General features: G+C 41.5%; 1 protein-coding gene across 3 annotated transcripts in view; it reads right to left on the bottom strand.

Moving 5' to 3' along the window:
* Window positions 1–8,604: 8,604 nt before the first annotated feature.
* Window positions 8,605–24,213, bottom strand: part of cux1b (cut-like homeobox 1b) — a 64,333-nt gene continuing 48,724 nt past the window's right edge. For 2 of the 3 annotated variants that reach the window (XM_008282540.1, XM_008282541.1), the window contains 4 exons: window positions 23,561–23,848; window positions 23,216–23,404; window positions 21,411–21,675; window positions 15,317–21,238 (listed from right to left, as the gene is read on the bottom strand). In XM_008282540.1, coding sequence (XP_008280762.1) covers window positions 20,734–21,238; window positions 21,411–21,675; window positions 23,216–23,404; window positions 23,561–23,848 — 1,247 coding nt within the window. In that variant the 3' untranslated portion in view covers window positions 15,317–20,733. Of the gene's footprint in view, window positions 9,538–9,639; window positions 9,705–9,811; window positions 9,893–9,983; window positions 10,041–12,005; window positions 12,090–12,239; window positions 12,357–12,454; window positions 12,568–14,826; window positions 15,031–15,316; window positions 21,239–21,410; window positions 21,676–23,215; window positions 23,405–23,560; window positions 23,849–24,213 lie in introns of those variants that run through there. The other variant, XM_008282542.1, reaches the window with a different exon arrangement.

The following is a 24,213-nucleotide window of genomic DNA, read 5'->3' as shown; positions in this document are numbered from 1 at the left end:
GTACAGGCAAATTAAAAGAGGAAAAAGAACTATACAAGCAAGAATGAAATGGAAAATGTAAGAAAACGAAAGTAAAATCAGGCAACCAATCAACGCACACAGCAGGGTGAAACGATTAGAGCAGCTTCAAGAAGCATTAGAAGCCATAGATGAAGGGTTAATCTTTCATTTCGATTTGAAATTGTCAGTAGTAGGACAGGAGACTGTTCCACTTTTAATTTGGGTGACAGTACAGCTGCAACTCCACTGTGTATAGCATATCATGAAAATATAACAATAAATACCTAAAAACAACCCTGTCACACATCGCATAAAACAAGAACATAATCCGCTGATGTCCAGCGGCCTGTACAGCCACAGTCTTAACTGCAGTAGCGGGAGCAGATAGTGTTACACTGCCGTGCTGTATGGCTCTGTACAAAATGAACTGAACACCAGAGGAGCACAAGGGAATATTGCACATGCCACATAAAGAATAAGATAAACATGCCACACAGCAAAATGATTAAATATGGACAAGCATAGCAGTAATATGAGAGCAGGGTGCAGGAGCTGGATGAGACAATGATCTCTTGCCTAAGGAGCAGTAACTGTGAACATGGAGTTAACATATCGGTAAAATATTGTGGAGCTACACCATTCAGAGTTCTAAAAACAGATAATAACACACAGTTTTGATTTTCTCTGGTGACCAATGCAAATTATTCCGAAAGAGACTCAAACCAACTGCAACAGATGCAAAACTGACTCCATAAAAGGTCTAAAAAAGCTGAAAAACAACATAGAATGACCACAAACATATATACAGCACCTTATCATACACAGAGTGCTTTACAGGCAAATGTTAAAAAAAAAGAAAGGAAATAAAATCAAATGCCAATTTAATTGCATTATTTTTAATCAAAATTAAAATTAAGCAATTAAATCAAAAACTGTATAGACAAGTCCAATAAAGTTTATTGAATAATTAAAACTGACGGACTAAAACAGCTAAAAAAAGATTGATGAGAAAAATTAAACAAGAGATAAAGTGTACACTAAAATAGAAAAGAAGTTTATTCAAATTAAGTGAGTAAAAATGCGGATAAGCTTAGAATTTAACAGTTTTTGGTAGGGATATCCAGTATTGCCTTTTTTTGTGTCAATATCCAATATGCCGGTATTGTCCAAAGCTCAGTTTCCAATTCCGATATCAACTGATACCAATATATGTTTGTTACTGCAGCCACACTTGTTTATATGCTTCATGACGTAGTTTGATGTTGTCATCATTTGCACGCCGAAATCCAGGCATTATTTTATCGGTTTTCATTATAGGCAAAAAAAAAACAAAAACAAAAAAACAAAAACCGACTACAATATTGACAGATATTACATTTTTATGCCAATATCAGGTGACAATATTGGTGGGCCAATATTATCGGCCATCCCTAGCTTTAAGCTTACGCCTAAAAAATGGCTGCTTTCAGTTTGGATGTTGACGTATTTGTGCCACTGAGCCAGTCGTGTTATAATCTGTCCATGTCCATTACAGCAACCAAAAGTCAGGATATCTCTGATCATATTCCATTCTGTTCTTTTTTTATTTTTTCTAAGTCTCTCATACTCAATTGCGAAAATGACCTCTAATGTAATATTAATTCAGAGTTACTAGCCACAGGCCTGTTTTGAATCCTTACTTTGGCATCTTCTGGGGGTCTTGGAGTGTCTACAACCCAGGTGCAGTTGTGCCCTGTTTGCCTGGTTAGTGTTTTAGCTTTTTAAGTCTAAATATGAATGACGAACACAAACTGCAGGACATTTTCAGTCTCAGCTTGACCAACATAAGTCATGTCTGTCCTGTGTTTTTGTCTGGGTGCAGACTGGTGTTGGGCCCAGTTGGATTTCATCACACAGCATCAGTCTGAGTCACACCAACTTTCACTTGCAGGCGCAAAAACATTAGCAGCTCTGATCCTCAGACGACCTGCCGCTGACATGTTGCTGTGTGTGTGTTTCCTGTGTCACCCTGTACCTGAGTTCGCGTCTCCCCCTGCTGAGCTGGCAGGAGGTGATGCATGACGGTGTGCCGTGAAGTCATCCCGGCCACTCTGGGGCTCAGCCCAAGATAGCACAGAAAACTGCATCAGTAACACTGTAAACAACACGAGGAAACAACAACAGGAAGGAGAGCACGTCAGTTAGTCACATGTGCTGGAAAGTCTGCCAACGGACTCAACGGTGCATCAGGAACAGTGGTGAGAAGTAAACACATTTACTCCAGCACTGCGCCTAAATGCATTTTCAGGTCTTGCTAATGATTATGTGTGGTTTCTACTTACTTTGCAACATTCATTTTGCAGCCATGGATGCTAATTTCTTACTGGATAAACAGTCATATGACCTAATTAAATATGATTGATTGTTATAGGTTAAGGAGTTAAAGCCAGCTCCACTTCAATTTCCAATCAGCCTCAGCTCCACAATCAATATTCGCAATCCATACAATCACAGATCACTCACCTTTTCTCCGGAGATGAATCTAAAGCTTTAACTACATTTTGCTCAAGCAGCAAAACACAAATTTCCAGAGATTGGAAACAAACTGCCAACCTGTGTTTTGTCTGCTTTTCTTCCTTATTGTTTATAATATGTATAATAATGCCCGCAAAATTAACCATTTTCCAATTTTCTATCTTATCTTGAACTTAATGCATTGATATATATTGAGTGTTAACCCTTTACATTGACATAAACGGGGGTTTTGTGCTTCACGATGGTGAAAAAATATCATCATGAAGCAGAGTTATTACATCAAATGAGGACAATTTTCATGTTTTAGAAGTTATAGCAATCATGCATGAACAATATTCATTTTGATTGCCAAAAATTTAAAAAAAAGAAGTATAGAATTTTCAAAACCCGATAGATATGTTGGTTGACCGACATTGGCCTGTCACAGAGATACCGGTATCTATGTTGTCTGATATGCACTGAAATGGAAACCCGTTTTTTGTTGTTTTTTTCCGACAGAGCATAATGCAGAAAAATATGCATGGAGTAAATGGTGCTATCATACAGTTTGTACAGAAGAGATATCGTGACTGGATTCTTCCTCTCACTGCACGGAGCAGCACATGTAGCAGAGTACAGCTGAACAGTTGAGCCAAGCCGTGTCTTCATGGTAAGCTGCTAACTAGTTTGTGAAATGCATTTCTAGAAAGTTGATAAACAACTATCACTGTGCCTTTTAAATATTATCCTGTATGGTATACATATGCATATAATGATTAGCCCATATATCAATATGCAAAGAAAATGAAAATCAATTATATTATACCAAGCGGTCTTCTCCTTCTCTGAGGCCTCAAAAAGAAGAATTGTGTCACTTATAAGTAATTACCCCCCAAAAATTAGGGAAAGTCATTATGCATCAAGCTGATTAAACTAGGTTAAGTCAGCTTTTTTTGGCTGATAAAGAAGGTCCAGGGCCTCCAGGAGCCCAAAACAGATAATCAGGGTTAATCTGTGTAAAATTGAGGCTATGAATTCTAAAATTTGAATATGTTAAATAGCTTGTCCCCCCTTCTTCATAGCAATGACTGCACAATCACATCTTTTGTCTGTGAATAATCATGATCCTCATCTACCCGTCACTCCTCATCACGTCCTCCAGATGAGGTGAGAGGGAGGCAGGGCGAGGTGGGGGGGTCACAGGAGAGACCGGCTCCATATTCAGCGTCCCGACTGGCTGATCCGGGATCACGTGGCCCGAGTGATTCAGCCAGACGGTGTCAGAGCAAATCAGAGCGCCGGGGAGCATTCAGCATGGAGCCACCTGACAGAGGAGGCCTGTTTCCATAGCAACACCCACGAGGGAAGGAGGGGATGGGGGTGAGGGTGATATAGAGGGGTGGCAAACCGACTTCATGCAGACGAAGGAGAGGATAAAAGAGAGAAAAGGGGAAGTAGACGTTTCAGAGGGCTCATATGTAACTGTTTTTCCCCGAAACAAAATGAACGATACATCACCGATACACAAACATACATAGAAACACAACAATCCTCCCTCCATCACATGCACAAACTCCCACACACTCTTTGTATCCATGCAACAGTCCTCAGCAGTTTATGGTCTGAGCTGCTCAACGACACAAAGGAGAAAAAAAATCCTGAATGGTGTGTTAGTTCAATGAAAGCACTGAATGAGATTTTCACAGCCGCAGAGAAGTGAATGAAGACGATGCCTCTGAATGGGAGGGACGTCTGGGAGGAGGGAGAGAAAAAAAAAAACAAAAATCTCACCTGCCACGATGAAGCAGGATTCATTCTGAGTGTTTATATAATTCCCCTCTCACCAGGACTGATCTGCAGCCCCCAGAGGCTCCGTGGAAAAATCATTCATTCATTCAGGACACAATATCTGAGGATTTAGGCCTCAAACTGGAGTATTTTTGTGGTGTCAGTTTGGCCCAGAAATCCAACACATGTACTGCTCAAACTAACTATCAGTCAACTTTAGGTGTCTTAGTTAGTGGCCTAAAACTCCCAGGATTAGTCCACATCCCTCAAAGGTTTTTTTGGCTTGCAATGAATCAAATTCTGTTCTTTTTTGAAGCCTTTAAACATTAGTTCATATTTGCTACATTTTCTATGATTAAGTGTTACCACAAAAGGTTTGTGCCACACTCTCTGACTAGTTAAAACAATCTTATATCTTATCATCTTATCTCTTATCATTTAATATAGATAGCACTGGAGCAAGATGTAGTTTGTTGTGGTGGTTTTGTCCTTTCCTGCTGTGTTACCTGACATCCCATTTGTTAAACAATCCACCTGCTACTGACAATACTGTGGGATTTACACAACATTAAAACCAACTGCTTAATATTGCGTAGGTCCCGCCTCAGGCCTGAACATGGGACCTCTGGGTGTCATGTGGTGTCACTGGGACTTTGGCAGTGGGTCTTTTGGGCCCAATAGTTTGCAGGGTGGAAACTCTGGCTATTATCAGATTGGGATCTTTGGAGGCTCTTTGTCATGTTCCTCAAGCTGTTCCTTGGCAGTTTTTGCAGTGTGATAGTGTGAATTGCTGCTAACAGGGCTGTGCTTGGTCTGCAACAATGTGTATGTAGGTGTCAAAGTAACATCCACCATAAGATTTACCAGCAGAACATTGCATTGTTACGAAATGGCTGATTTTATACGCCTGTCCGTAGTTTTAATGTTGTGGCAGATCAGTTTATATACAGTATGCGTTTGGACTTTAATATTATAATGTAATGATTTAGATTTTTAAAAAATGTAAATGTGGATTGTCAACTGCTCCTCCTTTGATAAAAACCTTGAAGAAATAACAAGAACATGACCTCTGTGTCCTCAAACACAATGGCAGCCCTGGTGGGGTTGGACTAAACTGAAAATTTTAGGAAGTCTCTGGGAAACATTTTCTAAATAAACTGTTAAATGACGATAAAAGTGCAGATCTATGTCCACATCAATGTGCCATTAAGAATGTTTAAAAGGACACAGGAGGAGATCGAGGAAACACATTTTCCCTCACAGGAAAAAGGGGAAATTGGACAAGGAAGCTGCAAGCAGAGACAGACAGTCAGGGGAGTCAGCTAAATAATTCATATTCATAATAAAACATAACTTTACTGCCCTCTGCTGAACCCAGGATGGAAATGAAAAAGATGAAATAATCCAATAATCTCTGCTTTATGCTTCTTTGGTCAGTCTCCCTCAGCGCAGGATGACATTTTGCTCCTTGGAACAGTCTCAAAACAAACATGACATGGCAAAAAAAAAAAAAAAAAAAAACGCTGACCCATCAGTTTGCTGTCATTAATGAAAGCTCTCGGATCAAGGATCAGTCCAAGTGAAATGACCCGTCCACTGCGGTAAAAATAACATCGGGCCATTAGTCTTACCTAAGACCTTTGTTATTCCACAGATGGAGGTTGTTAATATTTATGGAGCTGACAACGGGCGACTGGAGGAGCTGAGACGAAGGATATACAGGAAAGAGTGATGTGGATGAGCGAGAAGGGGGGGGGGTAAAAAGGTGTGTGCGTCCCAGTTGGGGGTTAAAGGTGAATGGCGATCTGGAGGGCAAATTGAGGCTGTAATTGTGCTGAGATGGCTGAGAGTCTGCTCTGATTGATAAGCAAAATGGGGCTTAAGATACAGCGAAAAGTGGAGGAGGAGGAGGAGGAAGCGTATGTCTGTGGTCTGCCAGTCTCGTTAGTCTTTAATGGCTGTGAGCGCTGTGGTGCTCTTTAAGAGGAGGCCTGTCATGAATAATGCAGTCTAATTCAGTCATACTAAGATGCAGGCTGCCTGCTGAGGCTCGAATCACCGATCAGCACATTCATTCCCTCTGTATGTGTGTGTGTGTGTGTGTGTGTGTGTGTGTGTGTGTGTCTCAGACTTCAGTCGGTCACGTCCTCCTCTTCCTCCTGGGTCAGCTGTTAAACAGACTCAAGGGTGCTCACTATCAGCCCACATTTGTACAGTTTCCCGTCATCAACTCCTGTAAAAGCACAGAGGTCGCTGTAATATAAAACCTTTGTTGTTGTGCAAAAATGACAACATCAGACTAACATTAACTGTAACTCAGTACTTGATTTCCCAAGACCAATCCTTCCTTCTGAAGGCATGAACCATTTAAAGTTAGTTACGAATATGTTCATTTAAAATCTTAAAATCTTGACAGCGGACTTACTGCAGGAGTAAATAGTGGATTTGTTGGGGACTATTTTCCGCTGCGTACTGGCAGCAGTTTGATGTGTTTGAGACTTAAACAAGCCAGTGCACAAATTCAGCATAGTGAAACAAGTTCAGCAGTGTTTTTAGACAACACTGCAGCTCTATTGCAGTGACTTTTACAATGTTGTTGGACCTGAAGTGGCATTCAGTCATCAAAAAGGCCCAGCAAAGTTCCACTCGTCACAAGAGCTCCAGATCCACACTGCAATCACTGAATCTGTTCTCTGCACATCCAACAAACTACAACACACATTCAAGTCTGCAGAAAAAAACGATTGGACAGTTTTGCATCCATGACTTAGACGCTCAAAGTCAAGAAAGGTTCAGGGGAAATCTCAGCAGACCTCTTCACCCTTGGACATAATCTGCTTTACTTCTGTACGAGTAGTATAGGCCAGAACTACCAGACACAAAACCCTCTTTGTCATCATTTGTCAACTATATAATCAAACCAGCTGTATATACTGTGCACTAACATGCTGTATACAGCTACTAACTACATGTAGTTAAGGTTTCTTATTGTGTAATTCAATTTATTATGCTCTGCTGGCATGAATATCACATGAACAATATTGCCAAAGCACCAGGGATGGTGTAAAGTTGGACGAGAAAATTAAAAAAGAAAAACAAATTCAGTTAACCAAGTGGTTTAAGGAAAATTATGTTTTAGTTAATGAATGTATTGATGCAGTCACATATTGTGCTGGTCTCTCTGCTAACAAAATCTATTGCTTTTCATTGAGGCCTAGCTCTGTAAAGTCTGGGATTAACAAGCCAAACTTTTTTAAGTGTTACTGTCTTATGTCATTGTATGAACAATTCTAGAAACTGCATCTCTGTCCTCACCTGTCTTGCAGAGACCACAACCTCTTCTGTCATCCTCTGTGAAAAAAACCATAGTTACCAAGTCTGTATTTGTTCAGTATTTGTCTCCACTTTGCATCTCTGACAATAAAGAGACATTCTGCTGCTGTATATTCAGGGTTTAGGGCAAGATAGTGATGACGTTCTGTTGTGAGTTTTGGGTTGATTCCTACAATGTTCCAGATCGGCATCTTTTGTTAATGTACAGATCTGGTTGGCTCTGATTAACCGTTGGAAAGCTGTGCTGCTCTGAGGTTTTATCTGATCAGTAAATATCAGAATCCCCTGACAGAAGGAACTTTGAGATGGAACCAAAATGCAAGCCTTCCATTTTTAATATTAATAATAAGCGTGAGCAGCCTAATTCTGCCCGCCATGCACTGGTTGGTGTTTTCTCTGGATGTTTAACATGGACCTGCAGAACTCTGCACGGAGAACCTCTATGGGATGCTTCTCCTATAGTCTTGATGACTGACATTTAATATTTATTTTAGGGCTCCCTGCACACTTAGATCTTTGCACTACTTGTATGAAATCTATAGCAACAGCATGTCAATATTTCTTCTGAGCAAGTGCAATAAGAAACACGAGAGCCCTGTCTGTGTAAAGACATTTCTCCAGTGACGATTCAATTCAATTCAAGAACTGATATCATAAATACACTCTTTGCTCCACCGACACAATCGTCCTACATAAGAATTCAATAACACAAGGCCAAATGAGGCAAAGGAGATTTACGAAGAAACAAAAACCATCTGCGATGACAAATGATGTAGTTACAGATAGTTGCTTCCTACTGCGGTCTTAACTTTCTTACATGTCTGACAAGGTTTAGAATGTTGTATAATATATATACTCCTGAAAAAGAAAAAGTAAATCAAAGAACCCTCCTTGCTGCTATTATTAGAAAAAAGAAGACCAAACACAACCTAAATCGTCATTAATACACACCTCATAATGAAGATGTAATTCAAATATGACAAGAAAAACTACTGCATAGTCTTTATTTGGAATATATCTGTAAGGACAATCAGAAAAAGGAGAAGTAAGCAGGTAAACATGCACATTAATGCTGATTATTAGGATGACAAACTCAGTAACCGTTAGTGCATCACTGCCGCCTCATCGAGCAGCAAACGTCTCAAGTAACCGTAACCAGTTGATTTCAGCCCGAAGACACAAATCATTTAGAGCTGTACTTACCAATCACTCATCAGTCCCATTAGTCAATCTCAAGTAGAACACATTTCAAAAGGAATGAAAACTAACTTTATAACTACTGTATGAATTTTCTTAAAACAAAAAAAGAAGAAAAAAAATCCTGTGTTTCACAGTGCACCCTCTTATCATAACATGAACTATAATATTAATCATTTCACCTTTAATCTTAAACAACTATGTTTCCACTGATTACATTTCCCAATTGTTTGCTATTCCAGTTTAACTCAGAAACAAACAAAAAAAATTCTAGCAAGACCCGAGCACCGTGGTCCCTTTGGTACAGTAAGGAAAACGGAACTTTAGCTTCATTAAATCTGCACTAAAACAGCACATATTACATTATTGTTAGTGATTGCCTTTCAGTGTTGTGATGGACTAGAAGCATACGTTGGAATTTAAAGTTATAGATTTGCGAGATTTATATATTAATAGCAACTTATTAACGATCAAGTTATTGGAAATCAAAACCTGTTATGGAATCAATCAACACCTTCGATTCACAGTTTGCAGCCTCAACCTGCCCCCTAGTGGAGACAGGAGCTACTGCAAGAACAACAGAGGAGGATGAACAGGTCTATGCAGGATGAACATGCTGCCGAATGCTGAATGAGACCCATCTAACAGGGGACATGTCGGCTCTAATGTCGGACAGCTTAGAGGTTTTGGTCGTTCTCGTGGAAACGGTGGAGGTGGTCGGAGTACCTGAGGAAAACAGAGGTGCTTGTATTGATAAAATACCACATTTAGCGTACACATGACGTGACATTCGTTTAAGCTTTTCGCTGGGCTGCAGGACACACTCACTTTTTAGCGCAGAAAGCTGAGCAGTCTCTGCCAATGCTCTCACTCCAAGCAGTCTTGTACAGCACCTGAAAAAAATAAAAATAAAATAAAATCATATTTACAGTAACTGGTGAGTCCTGTTTCTCTAAAGCTAAGCATCAGATCACAAACATGCTCTAGAAAGCAACCCTACCAAGAAGACCAAACAATGCAGAAACAGGGTGTAGAAGAAAGCAATGGTCCTGGCCATCTTGTTGGAGAGAATCACACGTCCCTGAGAGACAAAAACAAAAAAAAACAAAACAGAGGATTAGAGCTGCACAAAACACATTAGAAGTGGTTTTTTGTGCGAGTTTGAGGCTTACCAGGCTCAGAGTTGCCTTATCCCAGGGGCTGAGGCTCAGGTATCGACGCTGACGCTCCTGAAAACACATTACACACAACCTTGACAACACCTCTTGGCAGCAGGGGTGAATACAAATGGACCATGTTTTGGTATCTCATAAAAAATACACACAGCTCTATTTCGGTTCCAGCATTTCCCAGATCCATGAACCTGAGCCAGGACTTACTGTTTACAGCTAATAAATGTAATTTTTGTGACAGCAGTGACAACAGTGGGAGTAAAACGAGAGCTTTCCCAGTCCCTCTTTTAATCACAGCATATTGCGGATGCGTTGCATGTTATTCTATTGAGACAACAGTTGGTGTCAAGGCTTGTGTCTTATTCGCTTCTATAATAGATGTTTCCAAATGACGGCTAAATCAGTGCAAAACAGTGATGAACTAATGTCAAATCAAACCAAGAGGATTCCCCAGACGTGAGGTGAGACACTGTTTTTTTTTAACCAGTTTTACAAGCTGTCGTGTTTCTTTTCTTACAAGTATAGTGTTAATATAATGTTTTTGTCTCAATATTCTTTCTTTCAGCGCGTTAAATGTGTGACAGGAATACCCCTTTTTTACAAAGTGCAATTAGCCTGCTGGAGAACATTAATGTCAAACCAACTGCAGCAAATGAATATGTGTGGGTTAAACGAATGAAGAAAAAAACAAACTGTTTCTTCCATTCATCCATTTTCCTCCACTTATCCTGAATCAGGTCGGCAGACTAAGCAGGGCATTCCTGATGCCCCTCTCAGTTTTCCAGCTCCTCGTGGGAGATACCGAGAAATCCCCAGGCCAGATGAGATATATAATCCCTCCAGTGAGTCTCCTCCCAGTTGGACGTGACTGGAAAATCTCCCCGAAGACGTCCAAATCAGATGCCATCAGTTGACTCTTTTTTTAATGCAAAGAGCAGCAAATCTACTCTGAGCTTCCTTCAAAGAGTGTTGTGGATGGTTCTGTGTGTCCGTGTGATTCTGGAAGTTATTTTGTTGGGGGTATCAGTGCCTGGTTGGGGTTTCCTGAGGCGAATTGGTGCTAGGGAGGGAGCCTGGCTAAGAGCGCAAAAAAGGAGCATAGAATAGGTAAACCAGGGCTCCCAGTTGTTGAGCCTGAATCCATCAAATCAAACTGGTTCTAGGTTCATATAACTTGCCAACATGAAAATCACCATACAAACGAAGCTATTGTGCTATTGTTGTATAGCACATTAGCAGACCAACATTTAATCCCACTTCCTTTTCCCCCACATCTTACCACTGTTAAGCTGCTAATGTTAAAGCTGGAGTGCACGACTGATACACGGTATTGAACATCTCTTATGTTCAAGCTAAACAATGCTGATTGAGTCTATCAGCTCCTGGTGAATCTATCTGTATGTCGCAGTGTGTCAGACTGATAAATCTGGTGTCTGTGATGACATTCCTACACGAGTAACTTGTTTTACCTTAAGCAGCTGTGATTGGTTTACCAGAATTGCAGAGGGGGGCAACAGCAGTGACGAGGAAGGCTGCAGCAAATAGGAGTAAAACTAATGGCGCATCCCCCCCCAAAAAAGCTTCGAATGCTCCAGATAAAAAAAGAAACTCAGCATTCCGAGGAAGCATTACAGTCTAAAAAAATAAAAAGTCAAAAGCACGCATCGACAGCGTTTGTGTGTTGACTCTCACTGCCAAGGGGACAAGACAAAAGCACTGCACTGCATTTTTAACATGCTGAAACTTTTCACCCTGTGTTGCTCTTTTGTTGTGGCAGAAAACTGATGCACTTCCATGTTTACTTTCTCCCGTCTGGCTCACAGACTTGTGGCCTCAAGATGTTGAACCCCCTTTGACGTTCGTCTGTCCACGTTTTGCAAAGATTTAACAATCCTTTAGAAGTATAGAATTCCACCATAGAAGAGAATGAGCACTGTGGCTGTGCTGTCACGAAACGACAAAATAACTCAGATACGACAGCGTTTGAGAAGATTTTCATGTGCAAAGATGTGTGTCTTGTACCCTCTTGCTGAAGGAAGCAAACGGATCCAGTCTCTCCTCGTACTGGGAGGAGTAACGCATCACCGTGTCGTCACTGCCTCCAGCCTGCAGCACAGAGACAACAACACAAGTGTAAGAAAGCTTTGTTCCTTGTTAGACCAATAAAATATCAAGAATGTCAACCATGCAGAGCACATTCATTCATTCATTCATTCATTCATTCATTAATGCAGTCACACACACACACAGACGCACCCTGCCTGGGTAGCTCTGCAGGAACTTGATTTTCTCGTAGAGTTTGATGTTGTCTGCTCTCAGGCTGTCCAGTTCGTTCTGCAGGGCCTGCATGGTCTGCTGCATGGAGCGATTCTCCTGCACGCGTCAGAGGGAATAAAATGTAGGATCAGTTTTCCCAGAGAAAGAGACAAGAATAATACGTGCGTCTGTGTTTGAGAGGGATTGTGACTCACAGCTTCCAGCTCCTGGTTGCGGGAGCGGAACCTCTCCCTTTGGCTGGAGATGATGGAGAGCAGGGAGTCCATCTGGCCCTGAGGAAGCTCGGGATGGGGGCTCGCGCCTGAACCTGGAGATTACACAAATAAAACAACTCTTACAAGCCAGAGTTTACTTCCTCTGTTGTATCACACACACACAGGTGAGTAAGATTTGTTTTTGTGACTACATTTTAGGTGATTATCTCTTGTATTTGAAGACAAAAAAAAAACCTACTTTAACTCCAATAAACACGTCAAAGCTAGACTCTGTTTTGATTGGCACATGTGAGGGGGGGAAAAAAAACAAAAAAACAACACACACTCGAATCCCTCTAATCAGGCTAGTATGCAGTATTCAAACAGACAAACCCCCTGCGGAGCCTCCTCTCAGCACATTTACTTAATTTCACTCAGAGAAGTCGTGCTGTTCAGTCAGACTTCAGTATCTTTGCTGTTTTTGTCTGCGGCTCCACTAGAACAAAAGCTTTTCAGCGTGGAAATCTCACACAAGCATCAAAGCGGGGCGATTAATTCAACTGAAGAGATATGATACAATCGTAGCTTAGGATGGAGGAAATTCTCAGGACATTTATCGTCTGTCTTGCTTGATATTTTGTCTGTTTTGACATGTTGAACAGGAATTTAACGCTACTGTGCGACCACATTAAAAACCTGCTGAAGTTCAGAACAATTTGCATTATTTCGCAACAGATTGTTGCTTTTGTGCTCCTCCCACTGCGTTAAAACGAGCAGGATGCAGTTGCATAAAGGGGATGCTGTTTGGTATTCTTGTGCACCAATTAGAGTTTAGTGACATTTAACTTATTTTTCATGAAACTCTTGGAAGTTTTCAGCTGATGAAGAAAATTAGAGGTTTTGAATGCTAAAGGCCTGATAAACAACAGCTTTTTGTTTCGTCAAACATTCTTTAACCTGGATTGTTGCTTATTTAGTCAGCAACTTAATGTTTTAAGGAGTAATCTAAATTGACAGTGGGGAGGGGACTGATTTTCTTTTTTCATTCTGCATCTTAGCTGAAAGCAATGCCACATTGAAGTCAAAAGCATCAGAAAAAAAGTGTAAATGTATCATGCAAAGTGACTGTGAGAGCTGCTTGTTCAAACATAAAGAATGGCACATTATTTTGTTATGTTTGTGATAATTTTGGTAACTGCTATGTGAAAATTACTGGTCCAATTATTATCCCATTAGGAGAGAACCGTGTATTCAGATGGAGCGCAAAGCAAATTTTAGAGGCGGTGTGATTGTGCACACAATCAATGTAAGGACACGATTAGACACAAATTGAGTGTTGCTTTATTAGTCTCCTTAATTATCATAAGAAGACGAGGGGGGAAGGAGAGAGGCTGCAGGGAAGTAAAGGAATAAAACAGACTTTTTAGTCAGAGGCTGAGCTGGTCATACAACACTGTAGAACTGATGTTATTTTGGCTGTTTAAGGTGAATTAACACAGATCTAGGTTTAAAAACACACACAAAACAAACATGCAGCTTTTGGTTTGACCTTTAATGATTACATTTAAGGCTTAAAAGAAGGAGTAAATGATCAGTTTTTCTCTTAGTCAACAAGCAGAGGGTACTAAGAAAGCAGCTATTTGATAGATAAGTGAAACATAATGACCAGCCCTCCTTTCCACAGAAAGATTTTTTGTTGTGTACGACAAGATTTGAAACTGGGATCTACTGATGTTGGTTTTCTGATTCCAGTCATTTATAATCAAGAAAGACCAACAAGTGATATTTATGGGCGATATACATTAAATACATAAGATTAGAGTTTAACAGCATGTGCTTGAAGGGAACCCGATTTTTACAGCTAAGCTTCTACATTCATAAGGATTCCTTCAGCTGAATATGTATTTCATAATGTCAGATCATCACAGGATGCTCGGACACTCTCCTCGAATGATTGAGATTGATCAGTTTGTCTGCAGTCACATCTAGTCTTTTCTGTTTTGTTCATCTTTCACTGTTCTGTCGCTTTCATTGCCCACTAAAGCTCATATCTTAAAGCAATATTAGTTATTGTTTTACAGGCTGTTTCGGGGTATTCTTTGGCCTCCTAACTTAGCCACCGTGAAAGTAGCAAATTCCTCGGTTTGTGGCGATGGATAGTGTTTCAGGTGAGATTTTGTGGGTTGTGTGTGACATTGAGACAACAGAGTGACGACAGACAGAGAGAGGGAGCTGCACCAGACACAAAGTAATGCATTGAATTTATCAGTAATCAATTTCTGAAAAAAAAAGATACCTATTAATGGAAAAATGGCTAATCATTGGACTATCTCTAGTGTGATATCAGGGCATTTTTAGCCTCTGCTACATACCAGAGAACATTGCCGTGGCCTCTTTGATGGGCTCTGGTATGTTCTCCATGTTGCCGACCTCCGAGCCGTCAGCGTCGGGGCGTGGCAGGGAGGACATGGCCTGGATGGTGCTCAGGTCGTGCTCCAGCTTCAAGATCAGCTCCTTCTGCTCGGCGCTGGTGCGAACCGCAGCCGAGAACTCCACCTGCAGCTCTGCATAGCGGCCTGCGGAGAGCAGAGAGGAGAGGTAATTTGTAAACCATCTTTCTGTTAAGATTTATTTCAACTCTCCTGATTGTTTTATTGTTTTTCCCAAGATAACTCACCTGTAGCAGCTGAACAATGGCAGAAGCAGTCCAAAACATCTCTGAAACCCAGTAAGATTCCCCCCTTTTTCTGGTTTCTAACAAGCTCAACTGATCTCTTTCTCTGAGAATACTTGTTTTACAGAACCAGCAAAAAATACATTTTCCAACAAGAAAAACAAAAAAACTACCACAGCACACTTTTAGTATTTGTATAAAAGAGATTTACTTCAATTATCACACCTAGGGTGCATGTGAATAATAATGATGATGAATCAAATGTCAATCATAACAAATACATTGTGAACGTTTCATACAGTGATATTGCTTTTCAATGTTGTAGAAGGGACTGTTTTACAGTGCTGAGAACAAACAACATGATACGTTTAGTAAATAGAAAGATAAAGAAACAATGATACATGAGGAAAAACGAAAGGGAAGGGAGACCCCAAAAGGAGAAAAAAGCATCTCAGGAGTGACAGAAGTGCTAGGGAAACAACTTTCAAAAAACATCCTAACCATCCCTTTACAGTCATGCAGCCTTTTGTACTACAACACACACATACACGCACGCACACACTCACAAAAAAATAAGCAGTGGGAGAAGTTATGAGAGTTATTACTTCCACATTGTTGATGACAGGTTGGAAAAAATCATCTAAAAACACTCTGAACTCGCTAAAGCCTCAACAAGCATCTTAAAGCTTTCCAAAAGGGAGGAGGGGGGGTGAAGATCTCCCCAGGTCATTTGGTTGTCAGACTACACTGTGGTTTAAGCTATGGGTGAACTGAAGCGACGACACTAGGTAGCAATATACAGAAAACTGTCAGCAACCTTTCAACAGAAGTGGATAAACTATTTCACTATTTGGCTTTTTGCTTCCTCTTTTTTTTTTTTTTTTTTTCTCCTTTTTTTTTCTTTTAAAATGTCTCGTGAGTACTGACTTGAAATGTTTATTGTTCCAGAGTTCCATCTCCGGGTGTTAGAATTGTACAGTTAAGCATGAAGTAACTGAAGAGCTAACGAGGAAATGGTTAAATGGGTTTATTAGCTCGAGCCAATGTGAGAGGAAAAACAAAAAGCACGCGAGTTAAGTGTAGGGTTGGGGGGGGAGGGAGTTTAAAGGATGAGTGTATTGTGCTGTATTATGTGTGTATGTATTACTGAGTGTGCTATGCATACAGCACCACTGATTCAGAAAGTGTTTCCTTACAAAACCCACTTCATAAGATATATTTTAAAAGTATTACAAAAAACATCTGAGGTTTTTCTTTCATTTTTTTTCTTTTTTTTTTTTTCCTGAATATGGTGACCAGTGCTGCTGTTCGGGCTTCCATTACAACTAATATGTTAAATGAATAACCACTACTTCAACAGATCATACAGTAAAGCTTTACGACTTCAGAAAACATGATATGATATACAGCATCTGTTACACCTTTACAATGTTATTCAACAGTGTATAGAATCATCTGATTTAAATTTGTAGAAAAATATCTGTGGATCATGGAAAAGTCCTGAATCGTCCCTTCTCTCCTCCTGCCTTCAAACAAAAGCATACTGTGACAATAGTGAATCAATAGCTACTTGATCGACTGTATTTACACGTCTCTTTTCCAAATAACCATTAGAATTGGCACACGTCATTATCAATACCTGTAGTGCCGTTATTAATGTCACAGCAAACCTGACACAAACAGAAAAATACAAAATGCCCCATGAATAAATTCAGTGTTATTACAGTGTATGCTGTTTCTGCATGCTTCCTCCTTCATTCAATGCTCTGGCCTTTCGCTGCTAGTTACTTTTATGTACAACGTAAGAAATGCATTGTGGGAAAACAACTGTCTGAAATAAGACTCGGACTGAAACGTGACTGCAGGTCAGTCATGAGAACACGCAAGTCTTGTTTTCTCCTGTAACCGTTTCACTGCACTCCAGCATTTATATACAACCCTCCCCAGAGAGCTGAGAAAAGTCAAACTTTTAAGTACCAATATGGAGTCTATGAGAAACTAATTTGGATCGGGGTGTGAGATATATCATGAACAAATCAGGTGAAATTGTCTACGTCTAATGACATCACTAGTTTGGTGCCCTGCTTGGCAGTTAAAGGCACAAATCTGATGATCTCACGTGGTTTCGGTGAGCTGATGGATCTGGCTATAAAATGGACGATGGGTTAAGTGCTTATACTTTACAGTAGCTATTCATCACCATAAAACATACTGTGGTTGTCCAGTCCAAGCAGTCCGACAGAAGGCAACACTCCTTCGGTGTGCTGCAGAAGACAGATGTCTCACATCAGTCGTCCACAGGAAGAGCCAATGTTTGAGATTTTTTTTTTACTTTTTACGTTTATCAGACACATTAGAAAATCCAATTCCAGCTAATGCATCGTAATGCAGTGCAATGACGTTATCTGTTTCTTTTGACGCGCTGCCAATATATCTGGACGTACATTCGGGGTAAAGGGGACGCTTCGGGATGGACTGAAGAGATTCTGAATAGAAACCAAAACAGGCATAATATCTACAACTGTACAGGACAACGGCTCTTTCTGTCACGCAGTCATCTGTAGTTTGAAATAAGGGTTTGCTGGATAGGAATACAGTTTTTCGTGTAGAAAACATGGGTACAGCTATCTTATGCTTGAATTTTTAGTGTTAGGATGCGGGTAAGAGTCTGTGCTTGGTTTACAACCACTTTTTTTTTTTAAAAAAAGGCATACACTTCCCAGGAGCCCGGGATCGTACTCTGTTGTAGTGTTTACAGACCCTGTCCTAGGTTAAGTCTTAAAAAGATCCTAATAAGTGCTTCGTTACTAACTGCAATATAAATTCTGCATAATCATAGGCTGGCTATCTCTGCTCAATCTGGCGTAGCACACCTGCTAGCTGGTACACTTCTCTAATCTCAATTTGGCAGATATGACCTCTTTCAAGTTAACATGTGTTCTCAAGTTTAGGTAATTTCATTTGACCTATTTGACAAAGTGTATAAATTTGGACCAGTTAATTATGTTAATGTGATTAATGAGTGGGCGAACTCTAAAGAAAGCTGCATGCCCTGCCGAGCGTTAGTGTTGGGCTTGCCCCCCAAAAACATTTTTTTTTTTTGCAAGAAAAAAAACAAACAAACAAAAAAAAAACCCCAAATAACACATTATTGGAGAATACGAAACAGGAAAAGAGATATGCTATCATATATTCACTGATCTTGATATGTCCTTTGATTCTCTAGCTAGCAATTAAAGAGCATAACAGTTGTGGTAAGAGCTTTCTGCTTACGGGAGCATGAACTGTAGCAAACACATTTTTCAAAGCTATTGAAATGACACTAAACTTTAGGATTCATGAATATACAAACAAATGAGAACTAGTACATCTTTGTAAATATTAACCAATACTGCCGGCAGTCTATACGTCTAATAAAAATGTTACTTGCCCTCAGGAACAGTATAATCCCTTAAAAAATAGACAACTCAAATGATAAGACATTAAATGAAAAATACAGCACCTATAAATAAGCAGAATAAAAACCAAACTATAAATGCAAAATAGCAATAAAACCAAGCTACAGTAAATCATAGTATTACACTACTTTGTGAGAAGATTAATGTAATGGTAACGCATCAAACAGCTTAAAGAAGGGTGTCAGTTGTGCACTAGTAGTGTGTGCAAGTAGATACGAAATATGACCCCACTCATTGGAAACACTAAACACTCCTCGATCTCGCACACTTGTGCACACGCATGTATTGACAGGCATGCGTGTACATGCATCCATGCAAACTCACACACACGCACACACATACACAAAGGGGAGGCAGTGGGCTGACAGGCACTGAGGGCTTGTGTGGGACAGGGAGGAGGTGATATGCCTTATAATTTGTAGTGTATACAGTAGAATTCAATGCAAAAGACTTACATCCCTGGATACAGGATAGACTGGAGGAGAGTGGTAACTACTCACACCAGGGTTGGGGTGAATTCACTTTGACGGTCGGCAACCAGCAGAAAGTACAGATTAATCAAGTTTTGCACGCTGCAAATCATTTGCTAAAACCCTTTTTTTTTTCAGTCAAGAATTTCATTATTAACGAGCGACTTGTTGAAATTTAATTCTGAGTGAATTGACCTCGACCCTGACTTACATGCAGGCAAGTACAAATGCACACGTGACACACACAGACAGACAGACAGGCACACGCACGCACACACACACTCTTCCTGATTTGGCCTATAAAAAGATGTGTGTTTGTGAACAGAGAAAATTTGTCGGTGGTGCAGACACACACGCCCCCAGCAGGTCCAGTGCTGGGTGAAGTTGTGACGTGCACAACCTAAAACAACAAGAGACACGTATAGTATCACCATGTCAGACAGCTACAGTACTACGTGAATTCATTGTATTTCAACAATGCAACATTATTCCATTCTAATTTGCTTTTTTTTTTTTTTCTTTTTTTAAACAGTAACTTGTTATTCTCTTATTTTCTGTTCTTATTTTGTACTAATTAAAAATGCTTCCTAAAATTCCCTATTTTGTACTCTTTAGAGTCAATAGACTGTGCAATCTCTTATTGGCAACCAAATTGCAATATATCAAAAAAAGAGATCATCCTTCATCCTTAAAAGAAGGGTTTAAGGAGGCAAAAAGAGGGTTCCTTCCTTCCTTCCTCTTCAGATGAGTGCGTGTATTTGTGAGGAATTACAGATCCTTCTGGCCATCACATGGCTGTCAGCAGGATAGGATATGGGACACAACAGGTCAAAGTTCATCTTTCTTACATCAGTAACCATGGCAGCTCAGCCGGCAGGCCTTCCACTACCCTCTTAAGAGTGTAGGAGTGAGATAAAAAAGAAAACATGCTGCCATTGAGAAGAGAACACACATATACACCGTTTTTGGGCGTGTATACAAACACACGCACACACACACGCGTGCACACTGACACAACCCCTAACATACAAACACGCACACACACGCAGTGAGTGAAAAAGGCAAAGGGTTTGTAACAGTCACTCTACAGTGTGAAAAATGAGGCGTCTCACTGAGTGAGGGGAGGTTTGTGGACACTTGGGAGGTGAGAAGAAGAGCGGAAAAAATCTCCTTTAAGAAAGTGAGAGTTCTTGTAAGAGAGTTCCTGTCTCTATCTATCATCTATCAGTGTCTATCACTGTGACAGCTGCTGTGTCAGGCCTTGCCTGTGTTACTGAGTCCAGGTTTCAACCCCAGCTGTGGGTCAGACCCCAGCTCAGGACTAACCAGTCTGGTGCACCAGTGGCTGGTGATAGGGGGAGGTACAGCAGGGCCAGAGGCCAGCAGGACGGCTAAGTGCTTTTCTCAGTACAAAAACAAAACTCAGTTTAAAAAAAAGGAGAGACACTTAAGTTCTCTTATTTTGTTCTTCTATGTATTCAGTAAATCTTCTTTTTAAGGGTTTTGCCAACCACTCTTTGTTTCTTTCCTCTTTTTGGAAAGCTTCTATGTAATAAAAATGGCTGCTGAGCTTGACTTTGGCTGTGTCCACTCTCCAACTGGAACAGAGCAGGAGGGGTCCAAGGTTAGAGGTCGTGAGGTTATGAGACGAGAGGGATGAAGGATGGTCAGGGGGAGCTAAAACTCCCACTCTGAGGGATCCTCTTTGCTGGCAGCCTTCTCCAGCCTGTGGATGATGTTATTGAGATTGGCTGCTTTCTTCTTGCGCAGATTGTTGTCCCTGGGGTTTCTGGCAGGGCCAGAGGCTGGGATGTTAGTACTAGAGGCAGAGCTACTGGAGGATGCCTCTGTGAGGCTGAAGAGCCCCAGTCCACCCTGTCCACAGCTGGAGCCTGGCCCGGCTAAGCCTGAGGTGCAGTCTAACTGGGCAGGGGAATTATTAGAGCCCCCTGCCTCAGACTCGGCCTCCATGTCGTGGTCTTTGCATGATCCTCTGTGATCCTCCAGACCAATGCCCAGTCCCTGGCGAGTCTCCACTGTGCCCTCAGATTCTGTCCCATCGCAGCTGTCCCCCTCTCCTGATTTGGACCCACGGAGGGAAGGAGATCCCCCTTCACTGCCAGGCCCTACCCCTCCAGCTGCCTGGATCTCCTCTATGAAGAGCTCTCGCCGGATACGTGACCTGGTAGACAAACATGAGTTTAATCGTGCTGCCAAAATCCAGAGATTCAGTTTGTCAAATATAACATATCTCAAACTTTTCATGAATATTAAAACACACAACAGTGTGATTTGGAAAAGTCAAAACAATTCACTTTTACACATACATGTTAGGAATGTCTCCAAATGCTGACCTGTAATTATGAAACCAGTTGATGACAGTACTGGTCTTTAGGTTGAGCTGGGAGGCCAGCTCCTCAATGGTTTTGGGGGAGGGATAGGGCTTCTGCTGATAAGCCTTTTTCAGGGCCTCCTTCTCCTCAGGGCCCAACACCACCCTGGGTTTCTTCAGCTGTTGCTGTCCCGGGCTCTGGGAGCCTTGTACGTAATCTGGCCCCACCAAGCCTGCATCCACAGAATGGCCATCACTCAACGAGCTCAGCCGCCTCTTCATGTAAGCTGGACAGCAACAAAAGCACAAGAAAGAAGTCAGTAATTAAGAACATATGTGATGCTACGAACAATCATGGTGAATGTCAATAATAAAATTATATCTTCAGAAGTTCATTGAAGGCAAGACAAAGATAAACTTAAATATAATATTAAAGAATTCAAGGAAAAATACATGAATTGCTGCAACAGACAAAATGAAAGCAATTTTGTTGTTTGCATTAACAACTAAAGTCAACTGAAATGTGGCCATGTAGAAGTAGGATTTCAAAGTGGCGATAGATGGAGAGAGATCAGCCAGTGAGACAGTTCTGTTTCTGAAGTCATCACAGATTCAGGGATCAATGTCCAAGTAAAGTGGCTACATACAGTAGCTAAACATGTACTGTTTACATTGTTGTGCAAACTAATGCTGTCAGTCTCTCCATCAGCCACTAGGTGGTGCTCCTGCCTTTCTCACCATTTCTAACAATGAAAGCGTCTCTTCCATTTTACAGCAAACAAGCAGCACCATTCACTCCGGGCACCAGCAGCTGAAAATGAACAGCTCATGGCAGCTTTGCATGAGGTTGACATTTTCCCAACCCCAATACACGCTGCTAGATATATTAGTGTTGTAGGGAAAAACCCCTCAGAGCAAGGTTAGACCACTCTGAAAGTTGTGTGCTGCCTCACAGGCTTGTACCGCAAAGGGTGAGAGGTCAAATGTGGTTACTCCACACTAGGTCCATGTCTTTCCTCTGGGCTCCGCTGGCAGCCAGAAACTATTGCCCATTGCTATCTGGATGCATTACTTTTGGTCAATAATCTAAAATGAAGTTGAATACAGAGTAACCCCACCGGTCCAAGCCCCTGAACACACAGGCGTAAGGTCAGTTTTGTTTTTTGCCCTTGTGCGCAGTTTGCCATATCAGGAGGGTAAACTGATCCTGGATGGTTGTGCCCACTGGCAGGTTCAAATATGCGTATCCAGTCTCCAGAGAGAGAGGGAGAGCGCTTCAAGTGGGCAGTTAGGGGTCACTCTGAGGCAGCTAGGAGGGTGAGGCCTTTTGGCTTTGCTGATTCTTAAACAAATCTTGCAAACAGAGGAGAATACAGAATGATGGAGTGATAGAGTAGGCTATGGGCGAACAAATGATTAAAATATGAGCTTATAGACACTGATGATTATTATGATGATGACGATGATGAAGAGGAGTGCTGATGACTGTGAGTAAGCAGGCCCCCGGCAGTCCCCTAGCTGTCACATCGCATACAGTATGTGATGTCTGCAGTCCTGATTGGTACTGACATCACACCAAGATGACTGTGATCTGCACAACATGCTCTGCTGTCCTGCACAAAGGATATTGTGTGTGCAGATGTGCATGTGTAATTCAAAGGCTGCTGCTTGTGTTTTTTTTTTTGGTGAGCGTATTTATAAAATAAATGCATGCTTAAGCAGATAACGTGAAGGTTTTTTTTATTCCTGCGAGCCTTTTGTTTATTATTTCTGATGGCATGCTGCGCTGTATGGAGTGCGCATTTATTTTGAGCTTTTGATACGCACCTTTCTTCTCCAGGCGCTTCATGTCCATGAGTTTCTCCACGCTGTGTGGGTCCTGGAGCCAGAGCTGCATGCGGACAAAGGGCTCCCTACCCTTCAGGCTCAGCTTGTGCCAGGGTTTGGGCCTGGCCAGCAGGTCTGAGACAGAACCCTGAGTCAGACCCAGGATAGTCTCCCCAAACAAACGCTGGCCTGGTTAGGCAAGAGAAAGAGGAGGGGAAATGCTCATTTCAGAGAACTGATTCTAGGGCTAAATAATTCATCAATAGGGAGGGAAGGAGAAAAGAAAGACCAACTAAACCACACAGATAGAGAGAGCCAATATAACACCATCTCTGTATTTCTTACCAAGGTTATTATCAGTTAGCACCTCCTTAACCTTCTTGGTGATGGCGTAAGTATCAAGCTCAGGAGACATTGCGACCATCTCCTGGATGCTGAGACCCGAGTGACCTGGTAGAGGCAGTGGGGTGCCAGGCTGAGACTCCCCTCCTGAGGGATCCTCAGACAGAGGTTTGAGACCAGAGGACTGTGAAGCAAGCGGATCCCCAGCAAGACCATTGACGGACTCCTCGGTTGAACTGAGCGGGGACTCTGGAGCGGGGCTGCAGCTTGCTGATGTCTTGGGAGTACCCTCTGCTTGAGCGGAACAGACAGGGCGAGAAAGATCATACGGGTTAGGTGACATGTTACTGTGTAAGAAAACACAGTTTCATCTCCTCTCCCTGCTGGGTTTGGGAGGGACTTCAGTCATACGACATCAACTAATTTAACTCCTGTTAGACAAACAGCAAAGGTGCTTAAGTTTTCAGTTTGAGGCTTTTTTGGCTTCCTCCTCCTATTCCTTCATCTCCCTGTCTCTGTCTGTGTAGTACTGCTGTGCAGCTCAGCAGGCTGGAAGAGAGCAGTCATGAGGAGCTGTCAGTGTACATTAGCTGCTGTTTACACCCCCAGAGAGAAAAAGAGACACACACACACACACACACACACACACACACACA

Source organism: Stegastes partitus, unplaced genomic scaffold (assembly GCF_000690725.1).
Source record: "Stegastes partitus isolate 25-593 unplaced genomic scaffold, Stegastes_partitus-1.0.2 Scaffold275, whole genome shotgun sequence".
NCBI classification, from domain to species: Eukaryota; Metazoa; Chordata; class Actinopteri; family Pomacentridae; genus Stegastes; species Stegastes partitus.
The sequence above is the reverse complement of the archived record's forward strand: the minus strand, read 5'-3'. Positions and strand labels throughout refer to the sequence as shown.